Consider the following 19,513-nt stretch of genomic DNA (forward strand, 5'->3'; position numbering starts at 1 on the left):
TGAATTGCACCAGACTGATGTGAAAATGTCCTACATATCCAGATTTCTTTCATTTCATTTTACTTTACTAAGCCGCTCATTACATCACAGGTGTGTAAGATATGATTTACTAATGACTCAAGAAAAGGTGTCTTTGAGACATATGAAATGTTTTTTTCTTGTTGTTGTGGATATGTAATACAAAAGCATAAGGCAGAAGATGAGAAGTCAATTGATATAAGGGTGAGTGAACAAGATAATGTGGGAGAATACACCCAATGCTTTCAATATGATCAAACTTATTCTTCCCTAATGGTTTACATAATTACATGAATACCCTCAAATAATGCAGATAAAAAAATCCCTATATGGTATAGCAACGCACGGAAATGTGCTTCAATATAGTCTAACACACGCCCTCAAATTGGGCTGAGAAACAATTCATCAAAAAGGTATAAAATTTTCACCTTTGCTATGGTAAATATATATGCAATTGAATATTAAGTGGAAACATATTCAGCTGTGATTTCCACATAATTTATCATTTCTCATACAAAAACAATATCAATATGCTTTGACCAATTCTAAAGAGAAGATATGATATCAATGGCAGAATTATAATTTTTATTTTTATTTCTTTGGTGATAATTTTTGTAACTTAGGATCAAAATTTTGTTGTATTTAATGTTGGGTTCAGTTTAGGATGGGTTGCTGTAATGAAGTTGCTTGAATCCGATACACATACAAGAACACACTTTCAATCAAGTAAAAATACTTGAATGAATCACGAAACCACCCACACAAGGGTCTACAAACTTGTTATTGCATAGAAGCACTCAAGAATGAGTTGGGAATACAAGGCCACAAGAGGCCAATATATAATACAATGGAGCCAATAGGGTGCAGCTCCATATGGTTGTTGGGGCTGCACCCAACGGTCATAAATATAGCTGTTGGGACAGCTTCAACAGCTATATGGAGTTGTCCCATCAAATCTGAAAAAGACAAAAGGTGAAAAAGGAAAAAGACAAAAAATAAATACATGAAATAAAATACAGAAATGTCATCCCCTAATGGGCTGACACCTATTATAGAGAAAAGACTGAAATACCCCTAATGGGTATTTTGGTTAACAATAAACACATATATGTATATCTTAACACCCCCCCTCAAACTCATGGTGCAACAACCAAGAGTTTGCCAAGTAGGAAGTGAAATCTGGGTGAAGGAAGTATTTTGGTAAAGAAGTCCGTGAGTTGATACTCTGATGGAACATAAGGCAATGTGATAGTCTTCTACAGAAATTCTTTCCGAACATAGTGGCAATCCATTTTAATGTGTTTTGTTCTCTCATGAAACGTATGATTGCTCGCGATATATACAACACTCTTGTTGTCACAGCATAATCTAGAAGGTTCTGTGGTGTGAATTCTAAAATCCTCTAGTAGTTGTCGCAACCATACTAACTCAGACGTAGTCATTGCCATGACGCGATACTCAGCTTCAGTTGAGGAGAGAGACACCTTCTGTTGCTTCTTGCATTGCCAGAAAATTAGGGAGTCACTTACAAAAATACACAAACCAGTAGTTGAGCGACTATCATTTACATCCCCTCCCCAGTCAGAATCTGAGTATGCAATGACTTCTAATGAGAAAGAAGATGATAAAAACAATCCATGACTTATAGAATTCTTAATATATCTAATAATTCTCATTACAGCACTCATATGTACTGTAGTGGGAGCATACTGAAATTGAATGGCAGAATGAATAGCATGAGAGATATCAGGACGAGTAATAGAAAGGTAGGACAAAGCTCCAATCATTTGTCTGTATGGGGTTAGATCTTGAGAGGTTCTCCATCATCCTTCTTCATTTTTGCATTTATGACCTATGGAGTGTCAACCCGTTTTTCATTTGAGAGTCCTGATCTCTCTATGATCTCTACGGCATACTTAGTCTGTAACAAAAAATAACCACGAGGTGAGTAAGCTACTTTAATTCCAAGGAAATACTGTAAAAAACCAAGATTTGTCATATCAAAGTTGTCTTTAAGCACGTCTTTGATGTGATTTACTCCATTCTTATCACATCCTGTGATTATCATATCATCTACGTAAAGCAGCAGTATAACCATTCCTGCATTGGAAGACTTAAACAATGCAGTGTCAGTAAAACAAGATTTAAAATGCAGTTGAGTCATCAGATTACTAAATGTATCATACTAAGCTTTGAGAGCTTGTTTTCATACAAGGCTTTTCGTAGACGAAGAGTTTTCCCATGTGCTAAATTCAAACCTGGTGGAGGATCCATGTAGACCTCCTCATCCAGATTACCATTTAAAAAGGTATTTTTCACATCCATTTGAAAAATTGGCCATTTTTGGATTGATGCTATAGAGATGAGAGTTCTGACCGTTGTCATTCGAGCAACTGGGGCAAAGGTCTCATCATAGTCAATTCCATATTCTTGACTGTATCCCTTAGCTACTAGTTTAGCTTTATATCTTTTCAATGTCCCATCCCATTTGGTTTTAATTTTGTAAACCCATCTACATCCTATAATTTTCCTTCGTTTAGGTAATGTTTGAATTTTCCAAGTTTTTGTTTTTTCTAATGCTTCTAATTCATTGTTCATGGCTTTAATCCATTCTTGATGATTTTTAACTTTATAGTAAGATGATAGTTTAGAATATGAGTGTATGGCCACTAAGCATGCTTGGTATCTTGGTTCAAAGGAATCATATGATACAAATCTACTAGGGGCTTTTGAAAATCTTACCGATTTTCTAATACTAGCAGAATCAATATCTTGATTTTGAAAATATCTTTCTAAAGCACATAGTGGGTTCCTTTCGGTCCGCCTAGTATATGTTTATATGTTACTATGGGATGGGTCAATATTGTTAAGATTGTTGTCTATATTTTCACTTGCATCATGAGAGTCTTCATGTTCACTCTCATGCTCATTTTGAAGATTTTCATACCCTTCATGTTCATTGATTAGATAAAAACGAAACGAATAAGCATAGTTTTCTTGGATTTTTTCTTGCTAAAACCATCTTCATTTTCAAGAAATGTAACATTTCGTGAAACATATAATTTGTTCATTTCCCTGTCATAACATTTATATCCTTTTTTATTTCCAGCATAGCCCAAAAAAACACAAACTCCGCCTGTGTATAACTGTTTAGTTATACACTGTCGGTCCCAAGCTCGGATAAAGGAGGAGGGTTGCGGTAGACCTGTGACAGCCAGCATAAAAACTTAGTCATACCCTATGAATATGAACCAATGTGAGTTTATAGATAATGTAGTTGAGGTCCGTAGGAAGGGTGATAGGATTTTACTTATTAAATTAGTATTAGGTACAGATATTATTAATATTATTAGTGTTTATGCTCCTCAAGTAGGTTTAGATGATTCCATTAAGCGTCAATTTTGGGAAGATTTAGATGGAGTAGTACAAGGGATATCTTATGGAGAAAGGCTTTTTATCGGCGGTGACCTTAATGGGCATGTAGGCATTAGTATGGATGGTTTTGAGAGTATCCATGGAGGCTATGGTATAGGAGAAAGAAACGAAAGTGGAGAAAGGATTTTAGATTTTGGTTTGTCCTATGATATGATCTTAGCAAACACTTGGTTTAGGAAGAGGGAGTCTCACTTAGTAACATTTAAAAGTGGGGTTAATACAAGTCAGATAGATTTTTTCCTACTTAGAAAGACAGATAGGGGTTGTTGCATCGATTGTAAGGTTATACCGGGAGAAAGTGTAGCTACACAACATAGAGTCTTAATTTTAGATCTTAGAATTAGAAAATGCCGCAAAAGGGATAGACATAGGATAGATCCTAGAATTAAGTGGTGGGCACTAAAAGGAGCTAAACAAGGAATGTTTGTAGAGCAGGTAGTTAAAGAAGCTGATTGGTGTCTCGAGGAGGATTCAGAATCAATGTGGAATAAGATAGTGGGTGGCATGAGAAAGGTGGCTAAGGAGGTATTGGGTGAGTCTAAAGGCGGTGCACCGCTAGGTAAGGATACATCGTGGTGGAACGAGGATGTCAAATTAGCTATTAAGGTTAAAAGAGAGTGTTATAGAAATCTAAGTACGAGTCGTGATAAGGAGAATTTGAAGAAGTATATGATAGCAAAGAAGGAAGCTAAAAAAGTAGTTCGGAACGCGAGGGATAAGGTATATAAGGAGGTTTATGACAAGTTGGATACCAAAGAAGGCGAGAAGGATATTTATAGGCTTGCAAAGATGAGAGATAGGAAATCGAGGGATCTGGGTATGGTTAGATGTATCAAAGATGAAACACAAAGGGTTTTAGTCAAAGATGCGGAGATTAAGGAGAGATGGAAAATTTATTTGGATAAGCTATTTAATGAAAGTCATGCTCAAGATCTTGTAGACTTCTCTATTCCTTTTCATTAGATGAATCGTGACTTCATGCGCAAGATTCAAAAGAAAGAAATTACAGAGGCTTTGAAGAAAATAAAATCAAGAAGGGCAGTTGGCCCAAATGGTATGTATTCCTATCGAGGCTTGGAAATGCTTGGGAGAGAAAGGTTTAGAATGGTTGACAAATCTTTTTAACAAGATTTGGCAGACAAATAAGATGCCTAATGAGTGGAGGAAGAGTACTTTGGTGCCTCTATATAAAAATAAGGGTGATATACAAGATTGCACAAACTATCGTGGTATAAAACTCATGAGTCATACTATGAAACTTTGGGAGAGGGTGATTGAGTCTAGGTTGAGGAAGGTTGTCATGATATCGGAGAATCAATTTGGTTTTATGCCTGGAAGATCAACTATGGAAGCTATACATCTTCTTAGACAACTTATCGAGAGAAATAGAGAGAGGAATAAAGATTTGCATATGGTTTTTATTGATTTAGAGAAGGCATACGATAGAGTACCTAGGGACGTTCTCTGGTGGACAATGATGAAGAAAGGTGTTTCTCTCAAGTACCTTAAAATAATTAAAGATATGTATGAAGGAGTAGTAACCAATGTCCGCACTTGTGGAGGGGTGACAACCAATTTTCCTATAACGGTTGGGTTACATCAAGGATCTGCTTTAAGCCCTTTCCTATTTGCTATAGTGATGGATGAGCTTACGAGATCAATTCAAGAAAATGTGATGTGGTGTATGTTGTTTGCTGATGATATTGTTTTGATTGATGAGTCTAGAGCTGGGGTTAATGCTAAGTTAGAATTATGGAGACAGACATTGGAAGCAAGAGGTTTTAAGTTGAGTAAGAGTAAGACAGAATACATGGAATGTCAATTTAGTAAGCAACGAAGTAATGATGAGAGTGTAGTGAAGCTTGGTGAGCAAGAAATACCGGTGGATGATTGTTTCAAATATTTGGGATCTATCATTCAAAAGTATGGAGAAATTGATGGAGATGTAAATCATAGGATAAAGGTTGGGTGGATGAAATGGAAAAGTGCAACTGGAGTGTTGTGCGATCGTAGAATGTCATTGCGGTTGAAGGGAAAGTTTTATAGGACGACTGTTAGGCCTGCTTTACTATATGGTACGGAATATTGGGCTGCCAAGAGACATCATATTCAAAAAATTAGTGTAGCTGAGATGCGTATGCTGAGATGGATGTGTGGAAATACAATAAAAGATAAGATTCAGAACGAGGAGATACGTAAGAAGGTAGGCGTTGCACCCATTGAAAATAAGATGAGAGAGAATCGTTTACGGTGGTTTGGACATATTCGGCGAAGGCCTAATGATGCTCCAGTTAGAAGGATGGAGAAATGGGAAAATATATTAGTTAAAAGAGGTCGGGGTAGGCCTAGGAAGACATGGATGGAGGTGATAGGAAAGGATATGAATGCTTTGAACCTCACCAAGGACATGGCATTGGATAGAAATGATTGGAGGAGAAGGATTCATGTGGAAGACCCATAATGATTTTCTTTTTTGGTTCATATCGCCGACCCCAATTATTTTGGGATGAAGGCGTAGTTGTTGTTGTTGTTGTTGTTGTTGTACAGCCCAAAAAAACACAAAGGATTGTTTTTGGGGAAAGTTTGTCGTTCTTATGGGTAAGAACAAAACACTTATATCCAAAGACTCTCAATCTTTTATAATCGGGGAGAATTTTAAGTAATTTTTCAATAGGGGATATATTTTCAATAGCTTTTGAGGGCATTCTATTTATCAAATAGACTGTCGTAAGAACAGCTTCGGTCCAAAACATTTTTGGAACATTTCTTGATACAAGAAGTGTTTTAGTGGTCTCAACAATATGTCTATGCTTTATTTCAGCTAGTCCATTTTGTTGAGGAGTGTAAGGGCAAGATTTTTTATGAATGATGTCATTTGAATCAAGAAAATTTTTAAATTCTTTTGATACAAATTCCCCCCCCCCCCCCGGAATCGGATCTAAAAATTTGAATATTGGTTTTGAATTGAGTCTTTACGTAGTAGAAAAATCTTTTAAAACAATCAAATATTTATGACTTTTGCTTAAGAAAAAAGATCCAAGAATGTCTACTATAATCATCTACAAATATAACATAGTAAGATACCCCGCCTTTAGATATAACTGGAGTCGGTCCCCATACATCCGAATGTACTAACTCAAATGGATTTTTGGATATAAATTGTCTTTGCCCAAAGGGTAAAGCTTTTATTTTGCCAAGAATGCAATCTTCACAAACCAAATTCTTTTCTTTATAATAAGTAAGAAATGGAAACAAGTGTAATTTGGTCACACTACAATGTCCTAGTCTTTTGTGCCAATTTTTTATATCTTTCTTTTCCACAAAATTACAAAAAGATTATTTTGATAACTCAAGATTGTCTATTACATAGAGATCTCCTCTTATATGGCCTTGCCCAATCGGCTTCCCGGACTGAAGACCCTGCATTAAACAATCATTAGAAGAGAATAAAACTTTACAACCATGATCCGTAATTTGTGAAACCGATAAAAGGTTCAAATTTAATTTTGGCACAACCCTAATATTTGGTATGTGAAAGTTTGGTTATTTTTGAAAGATTCTAAAACTTTTGATTTTTAAGGATATTCCGTCGGCGGTTGAAACATAAGAATCATTTGAGTTATAATAACATTCGGATAATATTGACACATTTGGAGTCATATGAAAAGAGGCACCGGAGTCCAAGATCCAAGAAGTCTAAGCAGGGTCACCACTTGTGGATACGGCCGCCCCCAAAAAGGAAGAAGCTTGAGTTTTGAACATTGGTTGTAGCGCCTCCATTAATTGAGCTAAAGATAGGGAGCCAATGCATTTAAAGTCGTCAACATCATTCATTTACACCAAAGCAACTCTCTTATCATCTCGGTGATCTTCTTTCTTTCTTTTTGGACAAAATGGCTTGATGTGTCCCGGTTCATAACAATGATAGCATATGATTTTGCCACTTTTTTTGTCATTCCTCTCATAGTTGTTAGGATTTCTCCCATTCTCATTTTTCACAAAGTGGGGAGGTTTATAACTCCTAGTATGATTATCGGGCTTTGACATAGCAAGCACGGTTTCTTCATCCTCTGAAGCGGATGGCTTCTTCAATCTATTTTCTTTCATAGTCAATTCTTCAAGAGTTTCGACTATGGATGGCACACCTCCTCTATGAAGGAGAGTCGATTTAGTTCCCTCAAATTTGGGCTTAAGCCCATTCACATATTGGTAGAAATGCTCCGTTTTAATTTGATTTTCACGGAGTTCTATATCTTGAAGACAATGTCATTTTGGCTCAAGAAGAGCCACTTCATCCCAAAGGAGAGAAAGTGCATTGTAATATTCTCTAAGTCATGGTTCTCACCTTGTTTTGAACATTGCATATGTGTGCAATATCTTTAAGACTATACATGTCTTTAAGATATTTTCATGCATCACTAGCGAAATCAAATTTCGCTAAGCTAGAACATTTATGGATGTCTACACTATTGATGAGCCATCAAATTATTTTGGAGTGGCCCATCCTCCACTCTTTCCATTTTTTCTCATAATCGAAAACGGCTTTACCCATTTCCTCTCCTTAAAGAGCAACCTTTTTCCCATTCTCAATTTTCGTAAGAATTGTTAAAATATGTAATCTCATATAATATCTCATATGTAATCTCATAAACATGTAATGTTTTATCTCCTTTCTAGTTAGGATTTTTCGTTTAATTAATTCTAGTTAAAATACAACTAGAATTAGCCAAACCAGTCCATCATTGGACTGATTTGGCCTTTACCTTTTTTACTAGTCAAAAAGGTACCTTTTTGACCAAGTCAAAAAGGTACCTTTTTGACCAAGTCAAAAAGGTAAATCCAAAAAGAGTTGTTGGACTCCCCAACAGCTCTATTAGAGTCGTTGGAGAGTCCAACAACTCTCTTAAGGCTTCTCTCTACCTCTCTATAAATATGGGGCTATTCCCCTTGTAAAGACTTACTCTTGTTTTGGGTTTTTATCTCAAATCAATAAAATTGTTTATTTTTCATTTTTATACCCGTTTCAGGTTGTGTGTATTCTTAAGTTCTCTTTGTGAACCTTTGTAGTTCTTATGGTGTATTTGTGAGAACTTGTTGAGAGACATTTGTTGTAGCGTATTTTTCACTTTCTTAAATGGTATCAAAGCAAGGTCAGTGGACGTGTATTGGGAAGTGTGTCATGCAACTACTCTTCAACAAAGTGAAGTCTCTTTGAAGGAGTGCTCGTGTGTAGCCTTGAAGGGCGTGGAAGGCTACTTATTTTCGATCTTTGTGGTTAAAATATTTCTCTTCCCACTTGCTTTTCTTCTTCCCCTCTCATTCCCAAGCTTGTAAAATGGATGACAATGATAATGTCACCAAAAGTCCATAAAACTCAACGATTCAAACTATGTAACATGGACTTCAAACATGAAGCATCTTATTTGGAGAAAGGGTCTATGGGGCTTAGTTGATGGAACCGATAAGGAACCTAAACTAACGCTCACTAAAGAAGAAGGTGGAAGAGAAGTACCTCTTTCGGAGGTGGAAAAAACTAAGGCCATCTCCACATATGAAAAGGAATGGAAAGAATGGAGAATGGGTCACGCCAATATCATGTCTTGGCTAATTTCTAGTGTAGACATAAAGAAGTGTTCAAGTCTCGCAAAATTTGAACATGCTAATGATGCGTGGGAATATCTTAAGAGAATGTATTCTCTTAAAGATATTGCTCATATATGTAACTTACAAGAAAAGGTTCGGAATATGGTTCAAGGAGAGAGAAGTATTAGAGAATACTACAATAGCTTATCCAAACTATGGGAAGAGTTGGCTCTTCTTGAACCAAAGTGGCATTGTCCACAAGACATTGAGCTTCGCCAAAATCAAGTAAATGCGGAGCATTTTTTTCAATTTATAAATGGGTTGAGACCAGGGTTACCGGAAGCGCCTAGCTAAAAGGGGAAGCGCGCTTCCCCGAAGCGCGCTTCGGAAGCGCGGAACGTCGCGCTTCCGAAGCGTGGGGGGAAGCGTCCCCCTTTTTTGGGAAGCGCATTTCCCTTTAATGGGGGACGCGTTTCCCTTTAATGGGGGACGCGCTTCCCTTTAATGGGAAGCGCGCTTCCCATCACGCTTCCCCCACGCTTCCCCCTCGCTTCCCCCACGCTTCCCCCTCGCTTCCCCTGTTTTTTTTTTAAATTTTTTGTATTTTTTATTTTTTATTTTTATTTTTTTCGCTTCCCCCTCGCTTCCGAGACGCTTCCTAGGTCGCTTCTGAGACGCTTCCTAGGTCGCTTCCGAGACACTTCCCGAATCGCTCCTAAGTGGTCCCACGCTTCCCCGCTTCCTAAAATTTTGAAAGTGCCTCGCTTCCCGCTCCCGCTTCCCGTATCGCTTCCCGCTCCCGCTTCCTCAACTGGCAACCATGGTTGAGACCCGAATTTGAATCAACCAATTCCGCTCTTCTACATCGGGGAAATGTTCCCTCTATTGAAGATATCATTGAAGAGCTAAGTATGGAAGAAAATAGACTCAAGAAACGAGTCGACAAAAGCGATGATGATACAGTTTTAGCTGTATCTAGACCAGGTAATCACATTCGCACATACAAACCTCCACATATTGGGAGAATAAACAATGAAAGGCAAGGAGGCGATTTTGAAAGGAGAAAAGTTATTTGTTATTACTGTCATGAACCCGGACATGTTAAAACTTACTATCCAAAGTTGAAAAAATCTTATGAGAAGAATGTAGTTGTTGTTGAATCAAAAGAATCAAATGAGACATCCATTGGAAACATGTCCCTGTCTCAGCTGGTGGAGGCTCTACAACCTCTTCTTAAAGGAACTTCTCCCTCAGCTGGAGTTGCGATCTCTTCTGTTGGCACCTCCGATCCAGGTAAACCCCTATGGCTTCTTGACTCTGGTGCTTCTTTTCACATGACACCAAATTTAAAATTACTGCCGCATTGTTATGACTCAAGTGGATCGAGTGTTTTTACTGCGGATGGAACATCCCTTGAGATAAAAGGAATAGGAAATTTTGAAAATAACTCTCAAAACGCAAAAGGATTTTGTGTTCCAAAGATTAGATATATCCCCAAACTTAATCTAAATCTCTTATCTGTTTCTTAATTAACTGATCATGGGTGTAATGTTTTCTTCTCTTCTCATGATTGTCAAGTACAGGATCACCAGTCAGGGAAGCTGATTGGGGAAGGCCATAGAGAAGGAGGCTTATATTACATAGATTTTTTGGAATTACCCAAGAAAACATTATGCTGCAATGTTCAAAAAGTAGGCTTGGATCTTTTACACCAAAGATTTGGTCACCCTTGTACATCCAAGCTTCAGTACTTTCCAAACATGAAAAAAATTTGTAATTTTGAAACTTTCACTTGTGAAAAATGTATTCTTAGAAAAATGAAACGACTAGCATTTCAAGAAAGAACTTTTGTCTCCACTCGACCACTTGAATTAATTCACTCTGATGTTTGGGGTCCTGCACCAGTTACGTCAAAAGGTGGGTTTTTATACTATGTAATTTTCGTGGATGACTTTACACGATATACCTGGATTCACTTTCTCAAACACAAATTTGAAGTGTTCTCTTTTTTTCAAATATTTCATAATATGGTCAAAAATCAATTTAAGAATGATATTTCAATATTTCGCACTGATTCAGGGGGAGAATTTTTATCAACTGAATTTAATGAATATTTGAACTCACATGGAATTTCACACCAAAAATCTTGTCCCTATACCCCTCAACAAAATGGGTTAGCTGAGAGAAAACACAGACACATTATAGAAACAACTAGAACACTACTTATCACACATCAAGTTCCTAAAGTTTTTTGGGCCGAAGCTATTTTAACTGTTGTGTATCTTATTAATAGGATGCCCTCATCCTCAATAAAGAATATTTCTCCTACTGAAAAGCTTTATAAACAAAAACCTGATTATTCTAGATTGAGGGTGTTTGGGTGCAAGTGCTTTGTTTTTACAAATAAGAATGATAAATTCTCTCCCCGTGCTATACCCTGTACTTTTTTAGGATATGCAAATAATCAAAAAGGATACAGATGTTTTGACCCTAAAAACAACAAGTTATACGTTTCAAGGAATGTATCCTTTCTAGAAAATGAAAGTTTTTTTGAAAACAAAAATTCTACTGAAATAGATGAGTATTCCTTCTTGTTGGATCTAGTTCCAAAGGATAGTGAAAGAGAAATTGATCTAGATGATCAGATGGATGTGATTGATTCTGATCCTCATAGAAATAGTCAGGATTGTATTCAATACTCTAGACGAGAAAATTTAGAAAGACAGTGTGCCCTGGATAAATACACAAGGGAACATGAATCTGCCTCTTCATCTAGAAAATCCACTAGGATCTCGAGGGTTCCTGCAAAGTTTGTGTCATATCAGTCTTTTTCACCAAAACATCAAGCCTTTATTGCTCTAATTCATTCTTATGAAGAACCTCTCAGTTATGATATAGCCAAGGATCAACCATAATGGGTCAAGGCTATGAAAGTCGAATTAGAAGCCTTAGAAAAAGCAAATACTTGGACCATTCAAGACCATCCTCCAAACAACAAGAAACCTATTGGTTGTCGCTGGGTGTACAAGGTGAAAACCAAGAGTGATGGCACTCTTGAAATATTCAAGGCCCGGTTGGTGGCAAAAGGTTATTCCCAAGAATATGGAATAGACTATGAAGAGACCTTTGCCCCAGTAGCTAGAATGACCACTGTTAGAATCCTAATAGCTCTTGCATTAATAAAAGGATGGCATATCTTTCAAATGGATGTTAAAAATGTTTTTCTAAATGGAACTTTAGCTGAAGAAGTATACATGGACCCACCACCAGGAATGAATATACCTAAAGGGAAAACACTTTGCCTAAACAAGGCTTTATATGGTCTCAAGCAAGCTCCAAAAGCTTGGTATGATAAGTTTAATAAGATTATGCTTGATTTTGGTTTTCGATTTTGTCTTACTGACACAGCTTTGTTTGTTAAGAATTCTGATGCAGGTATTATCATCCTTCTACTCTATGTTGACGACATGATCATCACTGAAAGTGATAAACAGGGAGTTTATGATATTAAAAAATTTCTCAAAACACATTTTAAAATGAGTGATTTGGGTTTTTTGAAATATTTTCTTGGTATAGAAGTTGCCTACTCACCTAGAGGTTACTTGCTAACTCAATCTAAGTTTGCATTAGATATTGTTGCCCGGTCAGGTATTTCAGATGAAAGACATGTTGATACTCCTGAGATTGTGAATGTCAAAATGAAGATTGATGATGAAGAGCCACTCGAGAATCCGACTCCGTATAGGCAACTTGTTGGGGCTCTATCGTATCTATCTATCACAAGACCTGACATTACACATGCGGTCCATACAGCCAGTCAATTTCAACATGCTCCAACTTCTGTTCATATGGGAGCAGTTTTGCGTATTATTAGATATATCAAAAATTCTATTTCTCGAGGATTATTTTTATCCGCTTCCTCTAACTTAGAATTGCTTGCTTATACTGATGCAGATTGGGGTGGTGATCCAAATGACCGCCACTCAACTACAGGTTTTTGTGTCTTTTTGGGAGAATCCTTGGTGTCTTGGCGATGTAAGAAGCAACAAAAGGTCTCTCTCTCATCCACTGAAGCTGAATATAGGGCAATGGCTACAACTACTATGGAATTAGTCTGGCTTCGACGTCTACTTTCCGATATGGGAGTTGAAAGCCCAAAAGCATCAAATCTGTGTTGTGACAACAAGAGCTCTATCTATATTGCAAGCAATCGGACATTTCATGAACGCACCAAGCATATAGAAATGGATTGCCATTATGTTCGAGAGGAATTTTTGCGTGGCACCATCAATCTTCCCTATGTTGCTTCAGAATATCAGCTGGCCGATTTCTTCACCAAGCCTCTCGCTGCTCCTAGGTTTCACTTTCTCTTAGGCAGACTTTCGGTTATCCAACCGTAAGTTTGAGGGGGAGTGTTAAAATATGTAATCTCATATAATATCTCATATATAATCTCATAGACATGTAATGTTTTATCTCCTTTCTAGTTAGGATTTTTCGTTTAATTAATTCTAGTTAAAATACAACTAGAATTAGCCAAACCAGTCCATCATTGGACTGATTTGGCCTTTACCTTTTTTACTAGTCAAAAAGGTACCTTTTTGACCAAGTCAAAAAGGTAAATCCAAAAAGAGCTGTTGGACTCCCCAACAGCTCTATTAGAGCCGTTGGAGAGTCCAACAACTCTCTTAAGGCTTCTCTCTACCTCTCTATAAATATGGGGCTATTCCCCTTGTAAAGACTTACTCTTGTTTTGGGTTTTTATCTCAAATCAATAAAATTGTTTATTTTTCATTTTTATACCCGTTTCGGGTTGTGTGTATTCTTAAGTTCTCTTTGTGAAACTTTGTGGTTCTTATGGTGTATTTGTGAGAACTTGTTGAGAGACATTTGTTGTAGCGTATTTTTCACTTTCTTACAAGAATGAGCTTGGGTTCTCTTTCGGTACTGTCGACCAAAACCCATAATCCTTTTTCCTATATTTTGTGTTTAATTATGAATGCCCACATCATATAATTTGTATCGTTTAGGCATACGGAAATGGAGACCATTACCTCTCTTTCATTCTCCATTTTCTTACAAGGCTAAGAGAAAGGGTAGAGAACGAAGAAGAAAGAAAAAAAAAGTGAAATACAAGACTTATTTGAGAGATGGCATGCTTCCCGATGCAACAATCCTCGATTTGTTGAATCCCCTAAGTGTACGATTCTCCTCTTGATATTGTCACGAACTTTCTTCAAAAAACTTGCCTTTGGACCACCAAAGCTTTGATACCATGTAATGAAGTTGATTGAATCCGATACACATGCAAGAACACACTTTCAATCAAGTAAAAATACTTGATTGAATCACGAAACCACCCACACAAAGTTCTACAAACTTGTTATTGCATAGAAGCACTCAAGAATGAGTTGGGAATACAAGGCCACAAGAAGCCAATATATAATACAATGGAGCCAATAGGGTGCAGCTCCATATGGCTGTTGGGGCTGCACCCAACGGTCATAAATATAGTTGTTGGGGCAGCTTCAACAGCTATATGGAGCTGTCCCATCAAATCTGAAAAAGACAAAAGGTGAAAAATGAAAAAGACAAAATAAATACATGAAATAAAATACAGAAATGTCATCCCCTAATGGGCTGACACCTATTACAAAGAAAAGACTGAAATACCCCTAATGGGTATTTCGGTTAACAATAAACACACACACACACACACACACACACACACACACACACACACACACATATATATATATATATATATATATATATATATATATATATATATATATATATATATATATATATATATATATATATATATACGCACACGTATATGTATATCTTAACAGTTGCTTCATAGGATAATGTAGTATTAGTACAGCATTGAGACGAGGTAAAGATGAATCAATGCTTTATGAGAAAAATGCAATCCCAGCCATGCTCTTACTTGGAAATCAAGTAAAGTCTCAACTATAAATAAGACTATGAGACTCCCTATGAAACACTCTCCTGAGGGCTCTCTTCTTACAGCTATAGTCATCTCTTTTACTTTTTTCTCCTCTCTACTCACATATCTCCATTGATAATCAAGGTTCAAAGATCCTTTAAGGACATCCTGTCTAAATGCAAATCTTGTAGGCATGGTTCTCAATGGCTTTGATCTAAGTTCCATAGTTGCCTCTGTGATGTCTAGGGAGCCTCTACCTATTTTTGATGGTTTAAGATCTGTTGCTTCAGTATGAAGCAGTATGAAGACAGTTACCATGACTAAGATCAGCCAAAATATGGCTAGATCAACCTACATCAGCAGCACTAATGCCAACCCTGATCAAACAATGTGTTGGGTCATAGTCCTTAGTGTTTAAGAACCAATGGATTAGAGAGAAGATGAGGTAGAAAAGAAAAGGAAGAAGATAAGATTGGGAGAAAAAAAAAAAGAACCATAGAGAAAATGACTGAAAATTTATATTAGACAAGACACTAAAGTTTCCTATGTATGATAATGCTTTGGTAAATTGCTGCGATTATTCCTCTATGGAGGTAATTTTGTTTCTGCAGAGTCCATAATCTAACCTAGATCTAAACTTAGAAACTGAATCCTGATGCCCTAGTACGCCCAATGGTTTCATAATTTGATAATCATCTGTCAGACTGTTAATATGATGAAAGACCAAATTAATATAGTATGCTAACACTCAGCTTTTGTTTAATATAAACTGGAAAGTATTACCCAAAACATAAATTTCCAAAACAATCAATAAGATATCAGTTCTAATTGTGCAAAGATATACAAAAGAACAAACCCTTCAGCACACTAAATGAGATCAGTTCATCAATAAGCTTCTGGCGAGCAACATCAAGTCTTCCACTCATAAAATGCTTTTTAAGCTTTGGCCAATAGCCACATACATTATATCCATCAACGAGCAAAACAGGAACCGCAGTCTCCAGCCCTTGGTTTGTACTGTATGGGAAAAAAAAGTCATAGCTCACTATAATCATGCAGCTTCCTCATGTTTACCAAAAACAACTAGAAACATAAACCATCAAATGGCTTTATTCTAGATTTTAAAGGAGCAATTAATAATGGCATACTAGTAGAGATTTGTTGAAGGATCTTGATATAGATCTGTGTCATCTGGAAGTTCTTCTTTTGCAGCTTTCTTTTTGCGGTAGCTGGTCGTGGGCTTTGGTGCACTTGATTGTTGTTTATGGTACTCCTTAAGTTTTAAGCCACAGGAGATGTTACCAAATATAACAAGCACACAGTTCATAAATAATGAGGACTTACCCTCCATAGCCTTAAAAATTGTAAGTTCTGTTTGACATTGGAAGTAATCCTTGCAGGAGCTGGGTCAGAATCCTGTAAGTAAAAATGCCCTGGAATATTATTTTAAAAAAAAGTGCATTCCCTAACAAACTAATATCTTTGTAAATAACTCTGACTTCATACCTAATGTCAATGAGGCCTTTTCTTATTCCAAAAAGAAAAAACATTTTTTATATTGTCTAGTAGCATTATGATTAGCAACAGAAGAAGAAATGTTGACTCTAAGGATGTCCATATCGTGTCTAATGTCAGCCTCCAAGTAAGCGGAATTGCAAACCAATATCTTTGTAAATAACTCTGTGCATTCCCTAACAAACCAATATCTTTGTAAATAACTCTGACTTCATACCTAATGTCAATGAGGCCTTTTTTTATTCCAAAAAGAAAAGACATTTTTTATATTGTCTAGTAGCATTATGATTAGCAAAAGACGAAGAAATGTTGACTCTAAGGATGCCCACATCATGCCTAATGTCAGCCTCCAAGTAAGCATAAATGCAATAGTGAAAAACTCATGGTGTGTAAATCAGAGTTACCAGTCGGGGAAGCGGGAGCGGGAAACGAGGCACTTTTAAAAATTTAGGAAGCGGGAAGCGTGGGATGACTTAGAAGAAAATACGAACAGTCTCGGAAGCGACCTAGGAAGCGAACCGAAAGCGACCTAGGAAGTGAAACAGAAGCGAGGGGGAAGCGAAAACAAAATAAAAAAATGGGGAAGAGAGGGGGAAGCGTGCTTCCCATTTTTGGGAAGCGCGCTTCCCAAAAAAAAGTGTGTTTCCCTGCATGTTTCGTAAGCGCGACGTTTCGCGCTTCCGAAACACGCTTCCCCATGTGCCTAGGCGCTTCCAGTAACTCTGGTGTAAATAACACAACTCTAGTGCCTACCAATTAGGTGTAATGAAATCTCAAATATGAGCACAAGCACAGAGTCAATAAGGCAATACACAAGCCACCAATGGGTAAATACAAGGTCACAAGGGCACGTACCATAATAGCTCACAAATACCACTCAAGAGAGCACTCAAGATAAAAAATAATAAGTTATTTTACTTCAAGAAATGCTTAAGAAAGGCATATCAATGATATGGGTGAGAACCCATATATATACAAGTGGGAGAAGGCATGAGAGCTGGTCCAACAACTAGTTTGATTAGCCATTGGACTAGACCAATAGCTAGTTGGGCTAGTCCCAACGGCTACAAAGAATAAAATAAAAACAAAAATGTAGCAAACTGCCCCTAATGGGCAGACCCTATTACATTAATACAAAAAGGTTAAAATGCCCTTAAAGGGCATGACCTATTACATAGAAGGACAAAAAATAGAAAAGATACACACATATATGTGTGTATTAATATATATATATATATATATATATATATATAATTTAACACTCTCCCTCAAACTTACGGTATGATAACAAAAAGTTTGCTAAGGAGAAAAATGAATCGAGGTGAAGGAAGAGCTTCAGTGGAAAAAAATCTGCTAGCTGACACGCTAAAGTCACATAAGGCAACTCAATTGTCTCTCTCAAATATGTTTCTCATACATAGTGGCAGTCCATCTCTATATGTTTTGTCCGTTCATGGAATGTGTGGTTGCTTGCAATGTAGATGGCACTTTTGTTGTCGCGGCACATCTTCGAAGGTCCAGAGATGGCAACTCCCATGTCTTTAAGAAGGCTTCTTAACCATACGATTATAATGAAATCAAGAAGCCTCCACACACCTCATACAAGAGACACAAAGCAAACCCTCAAAGAGATATAAACATAAAAGCCACTTAAGGGCTAATCAAGAACACTAAAGCATAAAAAATGATTATTGATGATCAAATGCACAAAAAATGCATTGGTTACAAGGGGGACCATAGCCCTGTGAAAGTATCTCCAACAAGATACTAATATCAAGACCTTAATATTCTTGATATTGAACCCACCACGAAAGCACAATAAGAACACTTTAGAACACTTGTGCACAAAAAGCACAACCCACAAATAACTCACAAATGCACAAAGGCATAAAATAATGGAATCAATTTATTGAGAACTTGGGCTTTGACTCAAAGCCATGAATAAATACAAAGAGGAGAACCCCTATTTATAACATCACTAAAGGGGGCCTTGGAGGGGCTCCACCCATAGTCGTTGGAGCCCCTCCAACGGTCACAAATGTGACCGTTGGAGAGGGCCCAACGACTATGTTGGTGGGCCCCCCAAGGTACCTTTTAGGTACAAATCCAAAAAAGAAATAAAAAGAACAAAAAGAAAAATAAAAATAAAAGAAACATAATTACAGTCACATCCGAAAAGTGAATGTGCGCAAAAATAGGGAAAAGACTAAACTACCCTTACGACAAAATAAATAGAAATATATATTTTATATATATATTTGAGTAGATACATATACATATATATTAATATATGTATATGTATTACCATATATATATAAAATATATATATTACATAATATGATTAATGTACATAATTTAACACCCCCCCTCAAACTTAGGGCAGGATGACCGAGAGTTTGCTAAGAAGGAAGTTGAAGCGCGGAGCACACAAGGCTTAAGTGAAGAAGTCTGCCAACTGATACTCGGACGTGACATATGGAAGGTCAATGATTCCTTGGAGATACGCCTCCCGAACATAGTGACAGTCCATCTCGATATGTTTAGTCCGCTCATGAAAAGTGTGATTTTTAGCAATATAAATCGCACTTTTGTTGTCACAGCAAAGCTTGGTAGGCCCTTCAATTTTGATTCCCATATCTTCCAGCAACTGATGAATCCAAACAATTTCCATGGTAGTAGTTGCCATGGCACGATATTCAGCTTCAGTTGATGATAGAGATACCTTTTGCTGCTTCTTGCATCTCCATGAGATCAATGAGTCTCCTAAGAAAACACAAAAACCAGTGGTGGAGTGACGGTTATTTGGGTCACCTCCCCAATCAGAGTCAGTATAAGCAATTAATTTTAACTCAGAACAGGAAGACAAAAAAACTCTCTTATTAATAGTGTGCTTTAGGTATCTCACGACACGCAAGATAGCACCCATGTGAACAGAAGTTGGTGCATGCTGAAATTGGCTTGCCGTATGCACCGCATGTGAGATATCGGGTCTGGTGATACTTAGATACA

The 19,513-nt window shown here is 37.0% G+C and overlaps 1 protein-coding gene across 4 annotated transcripts in view; it reads right to left on the reverse strand.

Moving 5' to 3' along the window:
• Nucleotides 1–19,513, reverse strand: part of LOC149838107 (yacP-like NYN domain protein) — a 79,464-nt gene that overhangs the window by 41,416 nt on the left and 18,535 nt on the right. For all 4 annotated transcript variants that reach the window (XM_090006379.1, XM_090006380.1, XM_090006378.1 and 1 more), the window contains exons 2-4: nucleotides 16,334–16,405; nucleotides 16,138–16,262; nucleotides 15,846–16,006 (exon numbers count right to left, since the gene is read on the reverse strand). In XM_090006379.1, coding sequence (XP_089862505.1) covers nucleotides 15,846–16,006; nucleotides 16,138–16,262; nucleotides 16,334–16,405 — 358 coding nt within the window. The remainder of the gene's footprint in view (nucleotides 1–15,845; nucleotides 16,007–16,137; nucleotides 16,263–16,333; nucleotides 16,406–19,513) is intronic.

This window comes from Nuphar pumila, chromosome 5, assembly GCF_984573655.1.
Source record: "Nuphar pumila chromosome 5, dmNupPumi1.hap1.1, whole genome shotgun sequence".
Lineage (NCBI taxonomy): Eukaryota > Viridiplantae > Streptophyta > Magnoliopsida > Nymphaeales > Nymphaeaceae > Nuphar > Nuphar pumila.